The sequence below is a fragment of the Astatotilapia calliptera genome, chromosome 5 (assembly GCF_900246225.1).
Source record: "Astatotilapia calliptera chromosome 5, fAstCal1.2, whole genome shotgun sequence".
Taxonomy (NCBI): Eukaryota; Metazoa; Chordata; class Actinopteri; order Cichliformes; family Cichlidae; genus Astatotilapia; species Astatotilapia calliptera.
The window spans coordinates 22,053,834-22,068,982 of record NC_039306.1 but is presented as its reverse complement, the minus strand read 5'-3'; the positions used below and the strand labels follow the sequence as shown (position 1 = coordinate 22,068,982).

The window sequence follows — 15,149 nt, the reverse complement described above, 5'->3', positions numbered from 1 at the left end:
GTCCCTAAAAGCATCAAAAAGTGCTGAATCATTCAGACATCCATGCTAATCTGATGATTCATATATATTTTTTATGATGAAGTGTGCTGCTTGAGGGAGAGGTAGCTACTGGGCACTGAGAGGCTTTAATAAAACAAGTCTTTACCAGCATGTAGAGATTTTCCCAGAAGTCTTGGGTCATGAGACGAAAGAGGGTGAGGAAAGCCCATCCAAAGCTATCAAAGCTGGTATAACCGTAGTTGGGGTTCCTTCCAGCTTTCATACATGTAAAACCCTCTGGACATCGTCTGATAGAGGATAACAGAGCAATACCGAAAACCATCATTTAAAAAGTGAATGAAAAGCACCACTTTGACATCGACACAGGTAAGATAACATGCATCCTGATCTACATCCCTGCCCTGGATGCAACGAGATGAAAAATATCTCGTGTGCTTTTTGATTTTCTTTAATCTACACACCCTGTGAATCCATCAGATCAAAATACGATCAAATATCCCCTGGAGATATGCAAGACAGGGCCGTTGTTACACCTCCAAATACAGCAATAAGCCATATCTAAGCATCAAAAGTTTAACTGGCTGGAGCTCAACAGAATCTTACAGGCATAAAACCACAGCCCAACATATGACAGGTAGCAGTATTTAGGAGGAATGTGGAGCACTAGCACAAACTAGAAGAAAACAAGAATACATTGATGTCACAAGGAGTAACTGCACTGGAAGAAAGCGTCAACAAGGCCTCGTAATGGCTGTGACTGGAGAAATTAGCTGGGTCATCCCAGGAAAAGGATCTGATGCTGAAATACCCCAAACACCGACTGCCCCCCTGTTAAATTTCTGATAATGTTTTAAGATGTGTGGTGGAACAACAGGAATATGGCAGACAGCTCCTGTAAACATAGCATAAATATAATTGTGAGGATTTACTGAGCGAAGTACTGGCTTACCCTGAGTCAGAACTATTTCCACATAGCAGAGCATCAAGCTGACCAGGGAGGAAGTAGAAATTAGCTATTTAAAAAAGAGAGAGAGAGCAGTCACTTGCATTGGCCACTGGGCAAAGAGTCTGTGTTACCCGAGTGAGTCAGCGTTTCTGTTAATATTTCATCCCTCAGACATCATGACTAAGTCAAAGAATCTCTAATGCTGCATACGCGTCCCAAAGTTTAATCAAGTTTTAAAGTCAACACTTACAGGTGTTCATGATGTATTCACCCCAGTCAAAAGCCCGGCTGCCATTCGGGTACAGAGCCGTCATGTTGATCGGCCAGATCACGCATTTATTCCGCAGGTTCCCCATGAACAGCTGCAGTCCAATCAGAGCGAAGACACTGAGACAGAAGACGGTCAGGATCATCACGTCCGACAGCTTCTTCACAGACTGGATTAGAGCGCCCACAATGGTCTTCAGGCCTGTCGATTAACATATGAATAACACACACACACACACAAATGTGCACAAATTCACACACATGGAAACAGGCACAACTCACACACACATGCACACCGAGATACACATTCAAATACACACACACATAGACACATACACAAAATAAGACACAAATAAAATGTTTTCGCACTAGATGTGTTGGGTTCAGTGTTATAGCTGCACTTCTAAGCTGACTCGAATCATGCATGAAAAGGGTAAATTAGGTAATGTATAAACTAATTCTGTCTTTAACCCTGTGCTGTGCAGATTCTTATATAAAGCTAAACTTGGCAGGCATCGGAGTGATTTCTTAAGAATCTGCACCCGGCTCTGCCAAGTCTCAATACCAGAAATTGACATTCAGAGTGTGTTGTGCAGTCCCTTACAGAATAAAACCAGTGCATAGGCATTGCTTTTCATTGTCATTTCTGCCTCGATGCAAGTGTAAGCCCAAATTCTGATTAATTATTCAGCACTAGCTACTGTATGCTGTGTGTTTGTAATTGAACTATCACTTAACTACGTTTTAACCAAAGTTAATTTTATTTTATTATTTAGTAGAATAAAGTGGCGCATTTTCAAAATAATATGCAATTAAATTCCTTCATTTTTTTTGTTAAAGCCCTAATTCATCCTTAACAGAAAACCAGTCAGTTTGTGAGATATTTCATCCAGAATCTGTAATAGTCTGCTATCCAAAAAATAAACAGGTACAGGTAGTCCCATAAAGTAACAAAAAAGTGTAGACAGCCATTGTTTGCAGATACATTTATGCACCTTAGACGTAGAAGAACATGCTGTCCTGCTTCTCCACGTCTCCCCTGCCTACATACTAATTTTCTGCCTGTTGACTTCCAGCGTTCCTTGTATTAATTTAGATTAAGACTGCAGGCTGCTCAGCTGACCTAATATAATGAGTGTTTATATTAAGAGAAAATCTAACATTTATGCAGGTTTTTGCATTTTGAATATTTAGTCATTGATAAGCTTAGCTTTGGCCACTGTATCACCTCTGGCCTGTTCTAGTTAAAGTTTACCGTACCAATACTGAAGTGTACAGCACTGATTTTTCTGTCATAGACTATTAAAAAGAAATCACACTCAATTTCTACAGAGAGCATATGGCACTACGACGAATACTACCACTGTAGGGGATGTTTCCATTAGAAAGGCACACTTTTGTATTTATATTTATATAAAAAGAAGCTGAACAATTTTAATTCTGATGTTATGCATAAGATAAAAATCATCTGGTCCTTAGCTATTCTCCAAATTAAAACTTCAGATGGATGAACAACTGACATGACATATTATACTGTGTCATCATTTTTTAACATAAATAAATGCAGAAGCAGTGTGTGAAAAACAGCCAGGTGCTGATTATCAAATGCACCACCTCTATAAAAGCAGATGTTTTGGAATTACGGTATTCTGAAGAATTGAATGCAATGTTCAGAGAAACTGCAAATAACCCAAGAGCTACATTGCAAACTACAGATCTCAGTTAGCATGTAAAATGTTAAGTTCATATTGGTATAGTCAGAAAAACACTGAACAAGTATGTTTAGGAGGAAAGCCAAAAGAAAGCTTCCTCTCTAAAAAGAACATGACAACACAACTTAGGTTCACCAATTTCCATCTGAAGAAACTACAAGATGTCTGGAACAATGAGACCAAGGTGGAGATGTTTGGTCATAATGCACAGCATCACACTGGGTGAAACCCAAACAGCATATCACAACAAACACCTCACACCAACTGTGAAGCACGGTGGTGGAGGGGTGATGATTTGGGCTGGTTTTGCAGCAGCACAAGCAAAGCGTAAACTCTTCTGTGTACCAAAATATTCTCAAACGTGAGGCCATTTCTATAGCTATGGCTTGGCTGACATTGAGTCACTGAACAGGACAATGATAAAAAAAATGTGGACAAACAAATATCAGTGAACTTTAAGGAACTGAAGCAACGCTGTAAAGAAGGGCGGTCCAAGAGTGGTTTCATCACAACAATGTAAGAGACTGATAATGTCAAACAGGAAATGATGACGTCAAGTTATTGTTGCTCAAAGTGGTTCTATAAGCTGATGAATCATAAGATATATTGTTGACACACTGCTTCTGCACTTTGTCTTAGTTTTTTGTTAAATAAAGAATGGACAAAATGTCACGTGTTGTTGTTGATTTTAGGTTGTATTTAAATCATTTTAAGATCTGAAGAGTACCCTAACCCTTTTTCTTATGTCCCAATATGTAAAACCTTAGACTTGAAACTTGGTTTACTTTCTTTTTAAAAAAAACATAACAACTGTACACAATGTACACAGTGAGAGCTAAAGAAATACGAAGCTGATTTATCGGAACTGTACAACTGTGTAACTTAGGATCCATGTGAAAAAGACCTAATTTCCTTTAAATCTGTGTGTTCATCTATGGGAACATCCCTGAGTAGCTTTCTTTTATAATTACACTGCATCCAACAAATGAACTGCACACAACAGCACAACAAACAGATAACAGTGGACATAATCAGGCTCAATCGAGGAAGCAGGAAGTGAAGAGGAGAAAGAGAGGACAGGTGAGGAAGAGTACGTGCCTGTAGGTAGGGGGTAAGGGGGCAATGAGAGGTGTCATGCAGGTCATTTAAACGCTAAGGCTGAAGGAAGTGACTATGTCAGCATCACTCGTCTAAAACGTGGTGATGACCTTGCATTAACCGAAGAACCATTTCCATCCCGGGCATCTGTTTTTCTCTCTCATGGTGTTGAAACTTCAAGCTGGTTTTACCACACTAAGTGTTGTACGCTTGGAATTAACATTATTGTACCCTGTCTGTGTATGCTGTATGTGTGAAGCATGTAATGTGCTGCGATGGTGCTTACAGAGTTGTCATAAAAATACAACGGGTGAATGTGATGTATATAAAAATACAGAAATGAGACCTATTGTTTGTTGCCAACATAAAAAGAAAATTAGAGCATATGAAATATTTAGATTACAGTAGTACACTACACTCATGTACAGTTTTTCAAGGTACTTGGAAGGTTACCTTGGAATACTTGTAACAACTCTGTGGATTTAGGCTGTCTCGCTAACTTATGTCAATTTGGAAATCAGGACTTAAGTTTCTTATCACACCAAAGAATAGGAAATGAGTGCAAAGAAATGTAACACATTATAATATTTCTTTATATTTTCTCTTTCACTCCCAGGATGGATAAAGATCTTCAAAAGAGAAAAAAAAAGTTTATTTACATCCTGATTAAAATAAAATAAAATAAAATAAAATAAAATAAAATAAAATAAAATAAAATGAAATAAAATAAAATAAAATAAAATAAAATAAAAAGAATAGCCTCTTAAAGCCAAACGTGTAATAGCATGTACTTCAAAGCTTCATGCAGTTGTCAGATTAGGCTTGGCAGTCTTAGGGAATGAAATAGTGTTAAAAACAAATCCCTGCAGTGATAATTTGGATCAAAGAACGTAGTAAAACTGAACACAGTTGATCTGACAGTTGGTGAAAAAATTCACAATAATTAGTTTGTTCATTTAATCACTTTTAACAACATGCAGAATGGCTTTTAGAGTAAACTTTTCCCTTTAATTTATGCCAGCTCTGGACATTTCTAATTTAATGTGAGGTGCAAGTAGACTGCTAAGCCTATCAAAAATGTATTGCTACCATTTTTGATTATAATAAAAAATAAAAAGTTAAACAACAAAGGAAATAATTCAAAATCAATACCTTCTTTAAAAGTAAAAGAAAGACTAAAATGAAAGAATCAAATAGAGCTAAGAGGTAATGTAAGCTCAGCCTTAGTGTTTAAATGGGAGTCTCACCTGGAATGACAGAAATAGTTTTCAGTGCTCGGAGAACCCTGAACGTTCTCAGCGCCGAGACATTCCCAAGGTCCACAAACTCTGTTATATATCTGTAACAAGGTAGGATGACACACAGAACAGAGCCCCATGACACACAACACACACACACGATAACTACACGCACGTATGCGCAAGAACACGACACCAGCACCACCATCGAAGACCAGGAGGGACACCACGGTGAGAGCAAGAACACCTGTTCAACCAGTGGGAAGAGAACGCAGAGAGAAGAGGAGAGGAGAGGGAGTGGAACAAAACCACACCTAACATCAACCCCGTGGCTCGCCCACCCGCAAACACAAACACCTGGACTCTCTTACCTGGGATAACTGAAATTGTTTTCAAAGCCCTCAGAACCCTGAACGTACGCAGAGCTGACACATTGCCTAGGTTTACAAACTCTGTTATATACCTGCAAGGTGGATCAGATACAGTTACTCAGCAGCCATGCTGACCAGGGGAAAGAAAGAAAGAGGTTAATACAGACTATGTGAATAAGCATCATCAGCAACTGTGATGGAGTGATGTGGATTAGTCATTGTGTTGAAGTGTTTCATTTTAAAAATATCAACACAAATCACACCCAAAAATGCAAAATGCAACAGAAAAATATAAAATCCATGATTTATTTATCCAAATAATTAACTGGTAAGGAAAATTTGCTTGGTATAAACTGGATGTATGCAAATCAAGAAAATTTTGTTTTACCTTGTACTGTAAAATTTATATGTAATTAAATTACACTAAAGCGTTTTTGGGCATGAATATTATTTTGAGTGCATTACAATCAACTTTACTTACAACTTACAATCACTTTAACTGTGAATAAAGCGATAAATGGTTTCATTCTCTCAAATTAACTAACCCCTGTTGCCTTCACACATGCACGACTTGGCAAACAGGAAAAAGGAAAGAAATTCATAATCTATACCCAGGCAAGAGCAAACTGGCAATGAAAAAAGTGTTGATAAGAAACATGCCAGTGTGTAGAATCACAAATAAAACCCCAGTTTAACAATGTTCAAATCATTCTGAGCTTATATGAGTATTTAACATAAAATGTGCGTACTGTACTTTGTTACTATGACTGATAAATTGCACAAAAGTGTCAGATTAAAACTCATATAAGCAAACTGATGTTTGATTTTTTTTTTTAATTTGCCAGGGGGGTTAAAAGCATCCCAGGTAGGTGGGGTCTTTCAGACGTCACAGTGAGGGGAGCTTTAAGAATTTTTGAACCCTAAATTGAGAAGTGTATGGTATAATTTAGAGTTTCTATGCGAGGGACGAGGCTGAAAACCAGTACTGAATGGCCCCAAGCTTCTTGCCAGCAGGTGGGAATGCATCAAGATCAGACTAATAATTCTGCAGTGGAAATCATTAAATGGGCTCAGGAGCACTTCTGAAAACCTTAACAAAACCTAAAATTTATCAGTGCATAAACAAATGCATTTTAATACCATATTATCAACAGCAAAATGCATCCAGAAACTCACTGAGCTCATTTAAGATGGGCCAGAACAAAATAGCTCAGAAACTAAAGAAGTATGACGGCTGAATAGAAAATGATCAAATAAGGAGCTTATTTCTAAAATGAATGCAGGTACTGTGCTATGAAGTATGAGTACAATATGCCAGAAACTTTCATATGGTAAACATGTTAATGTTTCAACTTTTTAGAAAAGTATTGCTGGCATCAGCAGTTAAATTTAAGTTTAGGACCTTTCCCATACCACTTTAAATACGTTATTATGTTAGCTCAGGAAAAAGAGAATAAGATAAAACTAAAGAAAACTAAGGAAAAGAGACTGTCCTTATGTGTTTATTATCAATACGTATGGCAGACTGAAAACTTTTAGGACCCATCCCAACTGAAGTTAAGTCAATTCAATCATTTTAAACGCCTTATAACAGAAAATTTGTTTTTAAGAAGTTTCGAGACTTTTGAAGGATGCACAAACACCCTGATCTGATTCCAATCTTTCAACTTCTCAAAGTCGCAGTTGTTGGCTGTTCTATGATCAATAAAATATAAACTTTAAATACAAATATAATCTGAGTCAAGATTGCAAAAGAAGACTCAGACAGTGCATATTTATCTGTGCCGTTTTCAAGCTGCGAGTTTTATCTTTCATATGGGAGAAGTCGTATTTTTGTTGATTACAAATCAATGTGTTCTGAAGTACTTACGCCATTGAAATGACCATGAAGTCCAGCCAGTTCCAAGGGTCTCTGAGAAAGGTGAACCCGTCGATGGCAAAACCTCGGGCAACAATTTTTGTGAGTGACTCAAACGTATAGATACCTGTAAAGGTATACCTTTCAAGGACAAAAAAAAGAAGAGGACAAAAAAGGTGAGGAGAACATCAAATGAGGATATGACTGCTGAGGAGAAGTATGGAGGTGGACTTACTCTACTTGCTTGGACCACTCCGGGGGATCGCTGAATGTCATGAATATGCAGTTGGTCAAAATCGTACACATGATGATCATGCTGAATAGCGTGAGAACACAGTTAAGGAAAGACTGAACAGTTGCGTCCATAATAACTGAAAAATGGCTTTAACATTAAAGACAAACTTAAAGAAGAGCAGTCAGCAGGGACATTTAGTCCTTATAGTTCATTAAAATAACTTACAATGAGCTGGCCACTTCAACAGCAAACAGAAAAAATGTTTTCATTCACTATAAGGCAAACAAATCAAATAACTTGAAAGGATATGAATGTATCAAAATTTTAATAGCTATTCGCCTAAATAGATTAAAAGGACTTATGATGTACAAGGAGGGCGTGGCACTGAAGCGGAAGAGTGTTTTCCCCTTGTTTAAGACTATAAACGTCTGAAAAAGAGAGAGAGACAGAGATAGTGAGACAGACAAACCCTACAAACACTTCTATGTCAAATATTCAGTAAACAGTCTGAAGACCTTCATATTATCTTATTGAAAGTATGATGATAGAGCTTACTGAGCTGACCTCTGAATACACTGGTTTCTTCTGTATCTACAAGGCTGATTGTAATACTGGAGTTTATACTGTGCTTCCTGCTTATTGGTTTGTGACTATACGTATTTGGAAATAATTACCCTGCAATGATCTAAGTATACAGGTTAAAAACGGTAATAAAGAGATAAAGGTACGCAGCAGCAGTAAGAGTCTCTACTGACATGGGTGATCATTCACCCAGGAATCAGGGTTACAGTTCTGTCCTTCTTACATCAGACTGGGACTTTGCCCTGGCCAGCTTTCCCCCTGATAAAAGCTTTGAGCAGCTTCAGGATCAGCAGACAGGCACATGGGAAACTCTCCTTTTCGTGGCCAAATGTCTCTCTTCATCCCAAGTTTAAAGCTCTTACTGGAAGGAGATGGCAAATGCTGTCATCGATCAGGGCAGATCTGCTGACTCTAGGCTCTCAACGACTGCTCCGGTCCCCACCCATAAACAGCACCGGGCCAAGTGGGGCTGGGCACTGGGGTGAGACAGCATTGTGTGTTTGTTTGTGGACGTTTGTGGATGTTTGAGCCCAGTGTTGGACAAAACTATGGGAGGTGACAGTAAGAGGAATTATTTGCAAACAAACACAGGGATACTGTGCATTCATAGCTGCAGCTGCTGCAAGCACTTGTTCTTTTTTTCTGTATCTACATGCAATACAGTTTAGAGATGGTTCACTGACAATTTATAAATGTGTTGTTTGGATGTAAATGTAAGTGAGTTATGAATGTGGACGCTGCCTGGATATTTGTCTTTGTTCACAACAGCCTCTTCTGCGTCTTTATGACATCACTGACAATATCAGCTGCCACTATATGGAGAAAACTGATCATGTTCTTTGTTATGCCCTCACTGAAGAACAGCAATTCTATCCTCTTAGTTCAAAAGCTAATCATTTATATCGCAGTGAGCTTGCATTCATAAAATGTTATGGATGGATATCAATTATCAGTTAGCTCAGTTCATTGAGCTAATCGATATGGAAATAATAATAGTAACAGTAATGATAAGAAGAAGAAAACGAAAAGGACGAGGAATCCTTGTACTTCTGTAGTGATAACCCATATGATAGATGCATTTGGTCTTTAGTAACCACATCACTAATACACACACCGTGAGTTTGGGATATCCACCAAGGGAAAAGAAACGAGGAGGCGACTCAAAGTGTCCTGAATCAAGTGGTGTCCAGAAAACTAATTAAATCAAAAATAGTTCCCTTAGTCTGGCTAAAGACAAAATGTATCCTCTAGATCAGACAACTCCTTACTCTTCCCCTCCTTTTCCCTTCCCTGCTGCTTTTTGTCCATAGATCATAACCACTACTCAAAATATCCTCTTACTTTCTTTTTTTTTTTTGAAAAATAAAAAGGATTATCTACTTAATGACCACAGAAAAAAGAGGAAATCACAGACTTGTCCAAGTCTTGTCCAAAGGGTAAATCTCTCCCAGAGGTCAAGTGAAGGTTTTCGCTCACCAATACAGCATTGGGATGGAAGAACAGGAATATCTCATTAGCAGCATATGCCCACTGTGCAAGACTATGATAGGCTAATCAATGTCAAGGATATTGCGATAGATAAGTCATATGGGTTTACTGATGCTTTTAAAAACCTGAGTCATCATAAAACCTGAGTCTCTATTGTATAGTAATCCATATTGTAGTATGGTATATCTTTACCCATCCCGTTTGCTAAGAATACAGGGTGGAAAGGTGCTGCAATTTATTGAAGCATGAACAAGCAAACATCGAAATATAGTCTATAAGGCAAAAACAGAGCTTGTACAATTTGCCAAGCCTTTTTTGTAATTTAAGCAGTCTTCAGGAATAGTTCTCCAGGCTTCCTCGAGGACATTCAATGCTCATCTGTGGATGTTGACTGTCTTATTATGTTCTTTGTCGAGATGATCCCACACTCCTTCGGTAATTTTGAGGTCCGAGCTCTGGGGAGGTCAATCCATGAGTGATAGTTTTCTACTGTGTGTGTCTCATTATCTATTCATGTTTTTAATGCACTAGCAGTGTGTCTGTGATTATTTTCAAAGGACTGGACTGAAAATGACAGAAAAGGCAGATGGTATCCACAAAAAAAACCAAAACTACAAGAACGTCTGGCTCCTTAGCAGCACAGAAAAGAGGAGTGGATCAAGATTTTTTCACAGTACTCCAGGTCACCCTCTGCTGCATTGGGAATGCAGAAACTTCCGTAGACTCAATTGTAAAGGCTTTCTAACTACTTTATGAATTGTCTCAGCCTGGAGACAGAAAAATCTACTGTTGACGCAAACTTGGCATGATTACTACAAGGTTCGCAAATGTCAGGCAGTTTCCTTAATTGATCATATAATCAATGAATCGCTGAACCTTATATATAGTGAATGAATGAATTCTTTTAGTAAACGTGTCATTTTTACAGGCTATTTTTGCACATCCTAAGTCATATTCTTAAAAAAAAAAAAGTCGAACTAACGTATGAGTAAAAACATATGAGTAAAAAAAAAGGACAGTCCAACTTTTGTTCCTGATCCCAAAAATGGGAGCAAATCTTTGTGGTCAGATATAAATTATAAGAGTATTTTGTAAACTGGAATTCACTTTTCACAGTTTTTAAAGAATAAAACTAGATGGAAGGACCTGCACAAGAAAACAGGCACACACGTGAAGCATGCCATCGTTAGCAGCCACCATCCTGAGTCCAACCAATGAAATCAGCAGCTGAGTGAATGTGTGAAGGATAACTTTGACTGTTTAAATTCTTCAAAGCGCCTAACTGACAGAACAATTTTCCCTGGTTTAATTAATTTCTTGAACAAACTCTGTAAAGTAGGATCACAGACAGTGAATCAGTTCATCAATATGAAATTAAGGTTTTAGCCTTCACAAAGCATTCCAGCGGGATGAAAATATTTAACATGTAGTGAACGAGTGGTTCAATTGCATCTCTTCAAATGGATAAACATACAATCAAATAGAGTGGCTATAGTAGATAAGTACCAAACAAATGACTGTGCGGCACATAATGATTACTGCAGTCATTCACACAAAGTGCATGAAGGTACAGTGCATACGCTTATCACAATAGCACTGATCTATATTGCTATAAACAAATGAATATGCACACCTTTAAATGCACGACTCAGCAGGTCGGGCTTCATTCTACCAAGCCACCTTTGCTGCAAAGCTGTGGAAATGATAATAACTCTCAACAAAGCACATGCAAGAATCAGGAGACAGAATGCAGCTACAATGGCAGTCTACTTGCAGATGTGCTTGTGTTTGCATGGAGCGGACACATGGAGGTACGGGACACAAGCAAAGAGAGCCAAAGAGAGACAGATAAGAGGATGGAGGGGGAGTGATGCAGAACAGAAAACCAAAGAGCTGCAGAGATGAGAGAGCCAAACCTGAGATGGATGGGTAGATGGAGGGAGGAGGAGGAGTAGGAGGAATTGGTAGGCATGCAGCAGAGAGAGAAACTTAGAGATGAGAAGAGGACGAAAGAGAAACAAAGAAAGCTCAATGAAATCTTAAAGGGGAGATTATAGTAAGTCGCAGGGAAGAGGTGGTTTATTTCTCTTAATTACTTCTTTATGAAACTGACAACAATTAAGTCTTTGTGATCAGCACATGTATTAGAAGATGGACATAAAAAATGTATAAAGCAGATCAAACAAAAATGCACAAACGATTACATTAGAATCATTTATAACCCAAACCAGACAAACATGCAGTTTTTTACCCTTTTAAGATGCTGACCAAACAATAAAGTGGCAAAGTAGATATTATTTCTGTCGTGATCTGGTACACTTTTGCAAGCGAGAACGGTCAAAAACCCAATCTGTAAAGTGTACCTGGTATGGACAAAGTCAATCTAGAATAAATTTATGGAAAAGTAAAAGTATTGTTAGACTTGACAAAGTATTATTTCCATAGCACTTCCTTTATGGCAAACCAGCATCACGAGACATGTTAATTAATTACTAAGTGTCAGCAAATATAGCTCATTCGCTGCCGTCGAAACTCAGTGGACAGACGGTCGCATCTAAATATGAATGACTCAAAGCTAATTCACCTGTATCAGAAAAACTGCGTCATCCCACTTCCTTACCCATATGCTGTGCTGCAAACAAAAACCAAACACTTTCCACCCCTTACCCTACCTTCCCTCTTAATACCAACCTGGCTAGCAGTGAAAGCACATTCAACCCCCCTCCCCTCCCTCTATCCGTTCCTCACTCAGCTCAGAACAGGAGGATGCTGTGTCATCAGAGACTGAGGACTCAGACAGAGCACTAAAGCCTGGGCTTCATTCTAATTTACTACACCGCGAAAGAAAAGAACATGCTAGAGAGGAGGCAGCGGAAAGGAGAGGAGAAAGGGGAGTAAAGGAGATAGACAAACACACTGACAGAGATGATGGGATAGGGACATAATGTAATGGTGTGTGCAGTGCTACATGCTGAGCTTCAGAAGCAACCGCTCTTTTCGCTGTGAGCTCCCCTTGTGCACCCACTAGCAGTTGCTGCCCTGCACAAGCCTGTGCAGACTGGTAGACTGGGTGCTGCTAGAATACGACAGTTACAGAAATGCCACATACAGAAAGCACATCAAGCTTTCAAACTAACAAAACCAGAGCTTCTTTTTCTCCACACAGTACCACTTTAACACTGCATTAAAGTGCTGTGATCAGGTTTCCTGCAGCTGCAGCTGATGGTAACACACACGCAAACACACATGAACGCGCTCAGACACACTCATTGACACACAGCGCAGCGGTGAGCGATGGTGGGTTGAGCAGAGGAGACGAGCAGCCCGAAAAGGTGATTGCAGAAACAGGGGGGGGGGGAGTAAGAGGAACTAACTAACTAGAGTAAATTCCATGGTTATGATCAAAGTTAAATACATGAGTGGATTAGGCAGTTCACTGGTACGAAAGATGGTATGATGTTGCTAATTCACCACATAATTAGCTGCGATAAGGGAAGCAAATCGTGACTGAGCAGAATAAAGAGAAATCAAAACCTGTATTGATATGTTCAGAAACACATACTGTATGCAGGAATCAGTGAAGCCAAAGATGGATGGAAGTGTAAAAGTTTAGCACCCATACCTTATTTACCTAATTTAGTGTAAATGTGTTCTTCAGCCATGCAGCATAGTCACAGCTGCACCAACAGAGCTGCTCAGAGGATTAAAAAACAAACAAACTAAGGACTGTGGCTGTAAGTCGCCAGTGAGGCATTTTTATATTTCTGATTGATCTTATTTAGCTTATGCATGTTGACACAGCACATAAGTGTACCTGCAGCAATTATACGGTATTATATTAACTTTTGTACCAACAGAAGAAATATAAGTCTAAAAGACCTCTCGCATGGAAATACTATGCTATGCTACTTCGTTTGAAGCAGAACCCTGTATACTGATAATGTAGATGTTATCATGTCATCATAACCATTTTAAAGAATACTTCCGCCATGTACCGCAAATCATCTGGACAGTAAGAGCATATAAATACACAGGGGGTTGATTATCATTACACTACTGTTTAAAAGAAAACTCTGCAGGAAGATTTAGATCAATCTGAAAAATTATTCTTGGCCTTTGTAAACATGAAGCAATTATTTTAAGAAAATAGCAAATGAAATATATAAAGACAAATGTTTATTTATTCAAATAATAAATCATTATCAGAAAACATAACAGCTAACGAACAGCTTAACATAAACTGAATCAAGTAAATTTCATTTGACCAGATTTCATTAAATTTAATGTTTCATGTAACAAAATGACATTTTTACACTTTTTTTTTTTTTTAAGAATGCTGAATATTCCAACTGAATATCCCTGATTCAGTAGTGTGTGTATATATATATATATATATATATATATATATATATATATATATATATATATATATATACACACTACTGAATCAGGGCTTTGGCTCAATAGATAAGAAAAGGCACATGTACTTAATAGTTCCATCCAGGCTACGAGGAAGTGCTTCTCGTTGAGATCACGAGTCTTGCTGACTGGGCTTCTGGCGTCTACAGAGCCCACAGATTCTCTTACACATTATCCCTGCTACCACACTGGAGACTGGCTACTCCCCACCTATACACAGCTGAAAGTACTATTGCACACTCCAGCCTTTTTCTCTCCACTCCCTGTCCTCTTCTGCCATCTTCTGCCTTCCACTACTCATTCCTCTTTTCCTAGTATGGAGTGACAGGAATCTCAGCGCCGTGGGTCTCATTAATAAGAAATACATGATTTGGGGGGGAAATATGAGTTTGGAGTTTGGTACAAACGCTGCGTAACAATGATTTTGAGAGAACACTGAGAAAACCTTTGATTTTTTCTGGTTTATCTATTTTAAAATTAAAGAAATGTACTGTTTAACACTAAAACTCAAAAAAGAAATCACACACATATGCTGCGCTGATAAACACAATCCAGTTAGATCGTTTTTTCTCCTCCGCCATCCTGACAGAGCACTTGTTATGTGGGAGTTTGCTTTGTCGTAACAGAATTCAGTTCACAATAGCACTGAAACATGAAGGCAAATTTGTCGTCCCCTCCAGCTGTTACATCATCTTTATTATGCATTAACACATATTATTAATCAACCCTGCAGAAACCCGAGACTAACCGCTGCCCAAGAACTGCATTCCACAGCAGCCCTGCAGTGTTGCACGAGCCAAATGTCCTTCTTCCTCAGCTTTGCTTTCATTGTACAAGTGTAGTAAAAAAAAACATATATGTAAACTCACAGATATTTTATATTATCAAAGCACACTCTAATGACTGCCTCGAAGCCCCAGTACCATGACTAAAAA

General features: G+C 38.4%; 1 protein-coding gene across 8 annotated transcripts in view; it reads right to left on the bottom strand.

The window, feature by feature from the left end:
• The window catches only part of scn8ab (sodium channel, voltage gated, type VIII, alpha subunit b), a 44,682-nt gene that overhangs the window by 25,400 nt on the left and 4,133 nt on the right, over positions 1-15,149 (bottom strand). For 5 of the 8 annotated variants that reach the window (XM_026168097.1, XM_026168100.1, XM_026168101.1 and 2 more), the window contains exons 3-9: positions 8,035-8,153; positions 7,726-7,815; positions 7,503-7,631; positions 5,271-5,362; positions 1,197-1,415; positions 950-1,013; positions 146-287 (exon numbers count right to left, since the gene is read on the bottom strand). In XM_026168097.1, the coding sequence (XP_026023882.1) occupies positions 146-287; positions 950-1,013; positions 1,197-1,415; positions 5,271-5,362; positions 7,503-7,631; positions 7,726-7,815; positions 8,035-8,153 (855 nt within the window). Of the gene's footprint in view, positions 1-145; positions 288-949; positions 1,014-1,196; positions 1,416-5,270; positions 5,363-5,632; positions 5,725-7,502; positions 7,632-7,725; positions 7,816-8,034; positions 8,154-15,149 lie in introns of all 8 variants that reach the window. The other 3 variants (XM_026168099.1, XM_026168105.1, XM_026168104.1) reach the window with 1 other exon arrangement.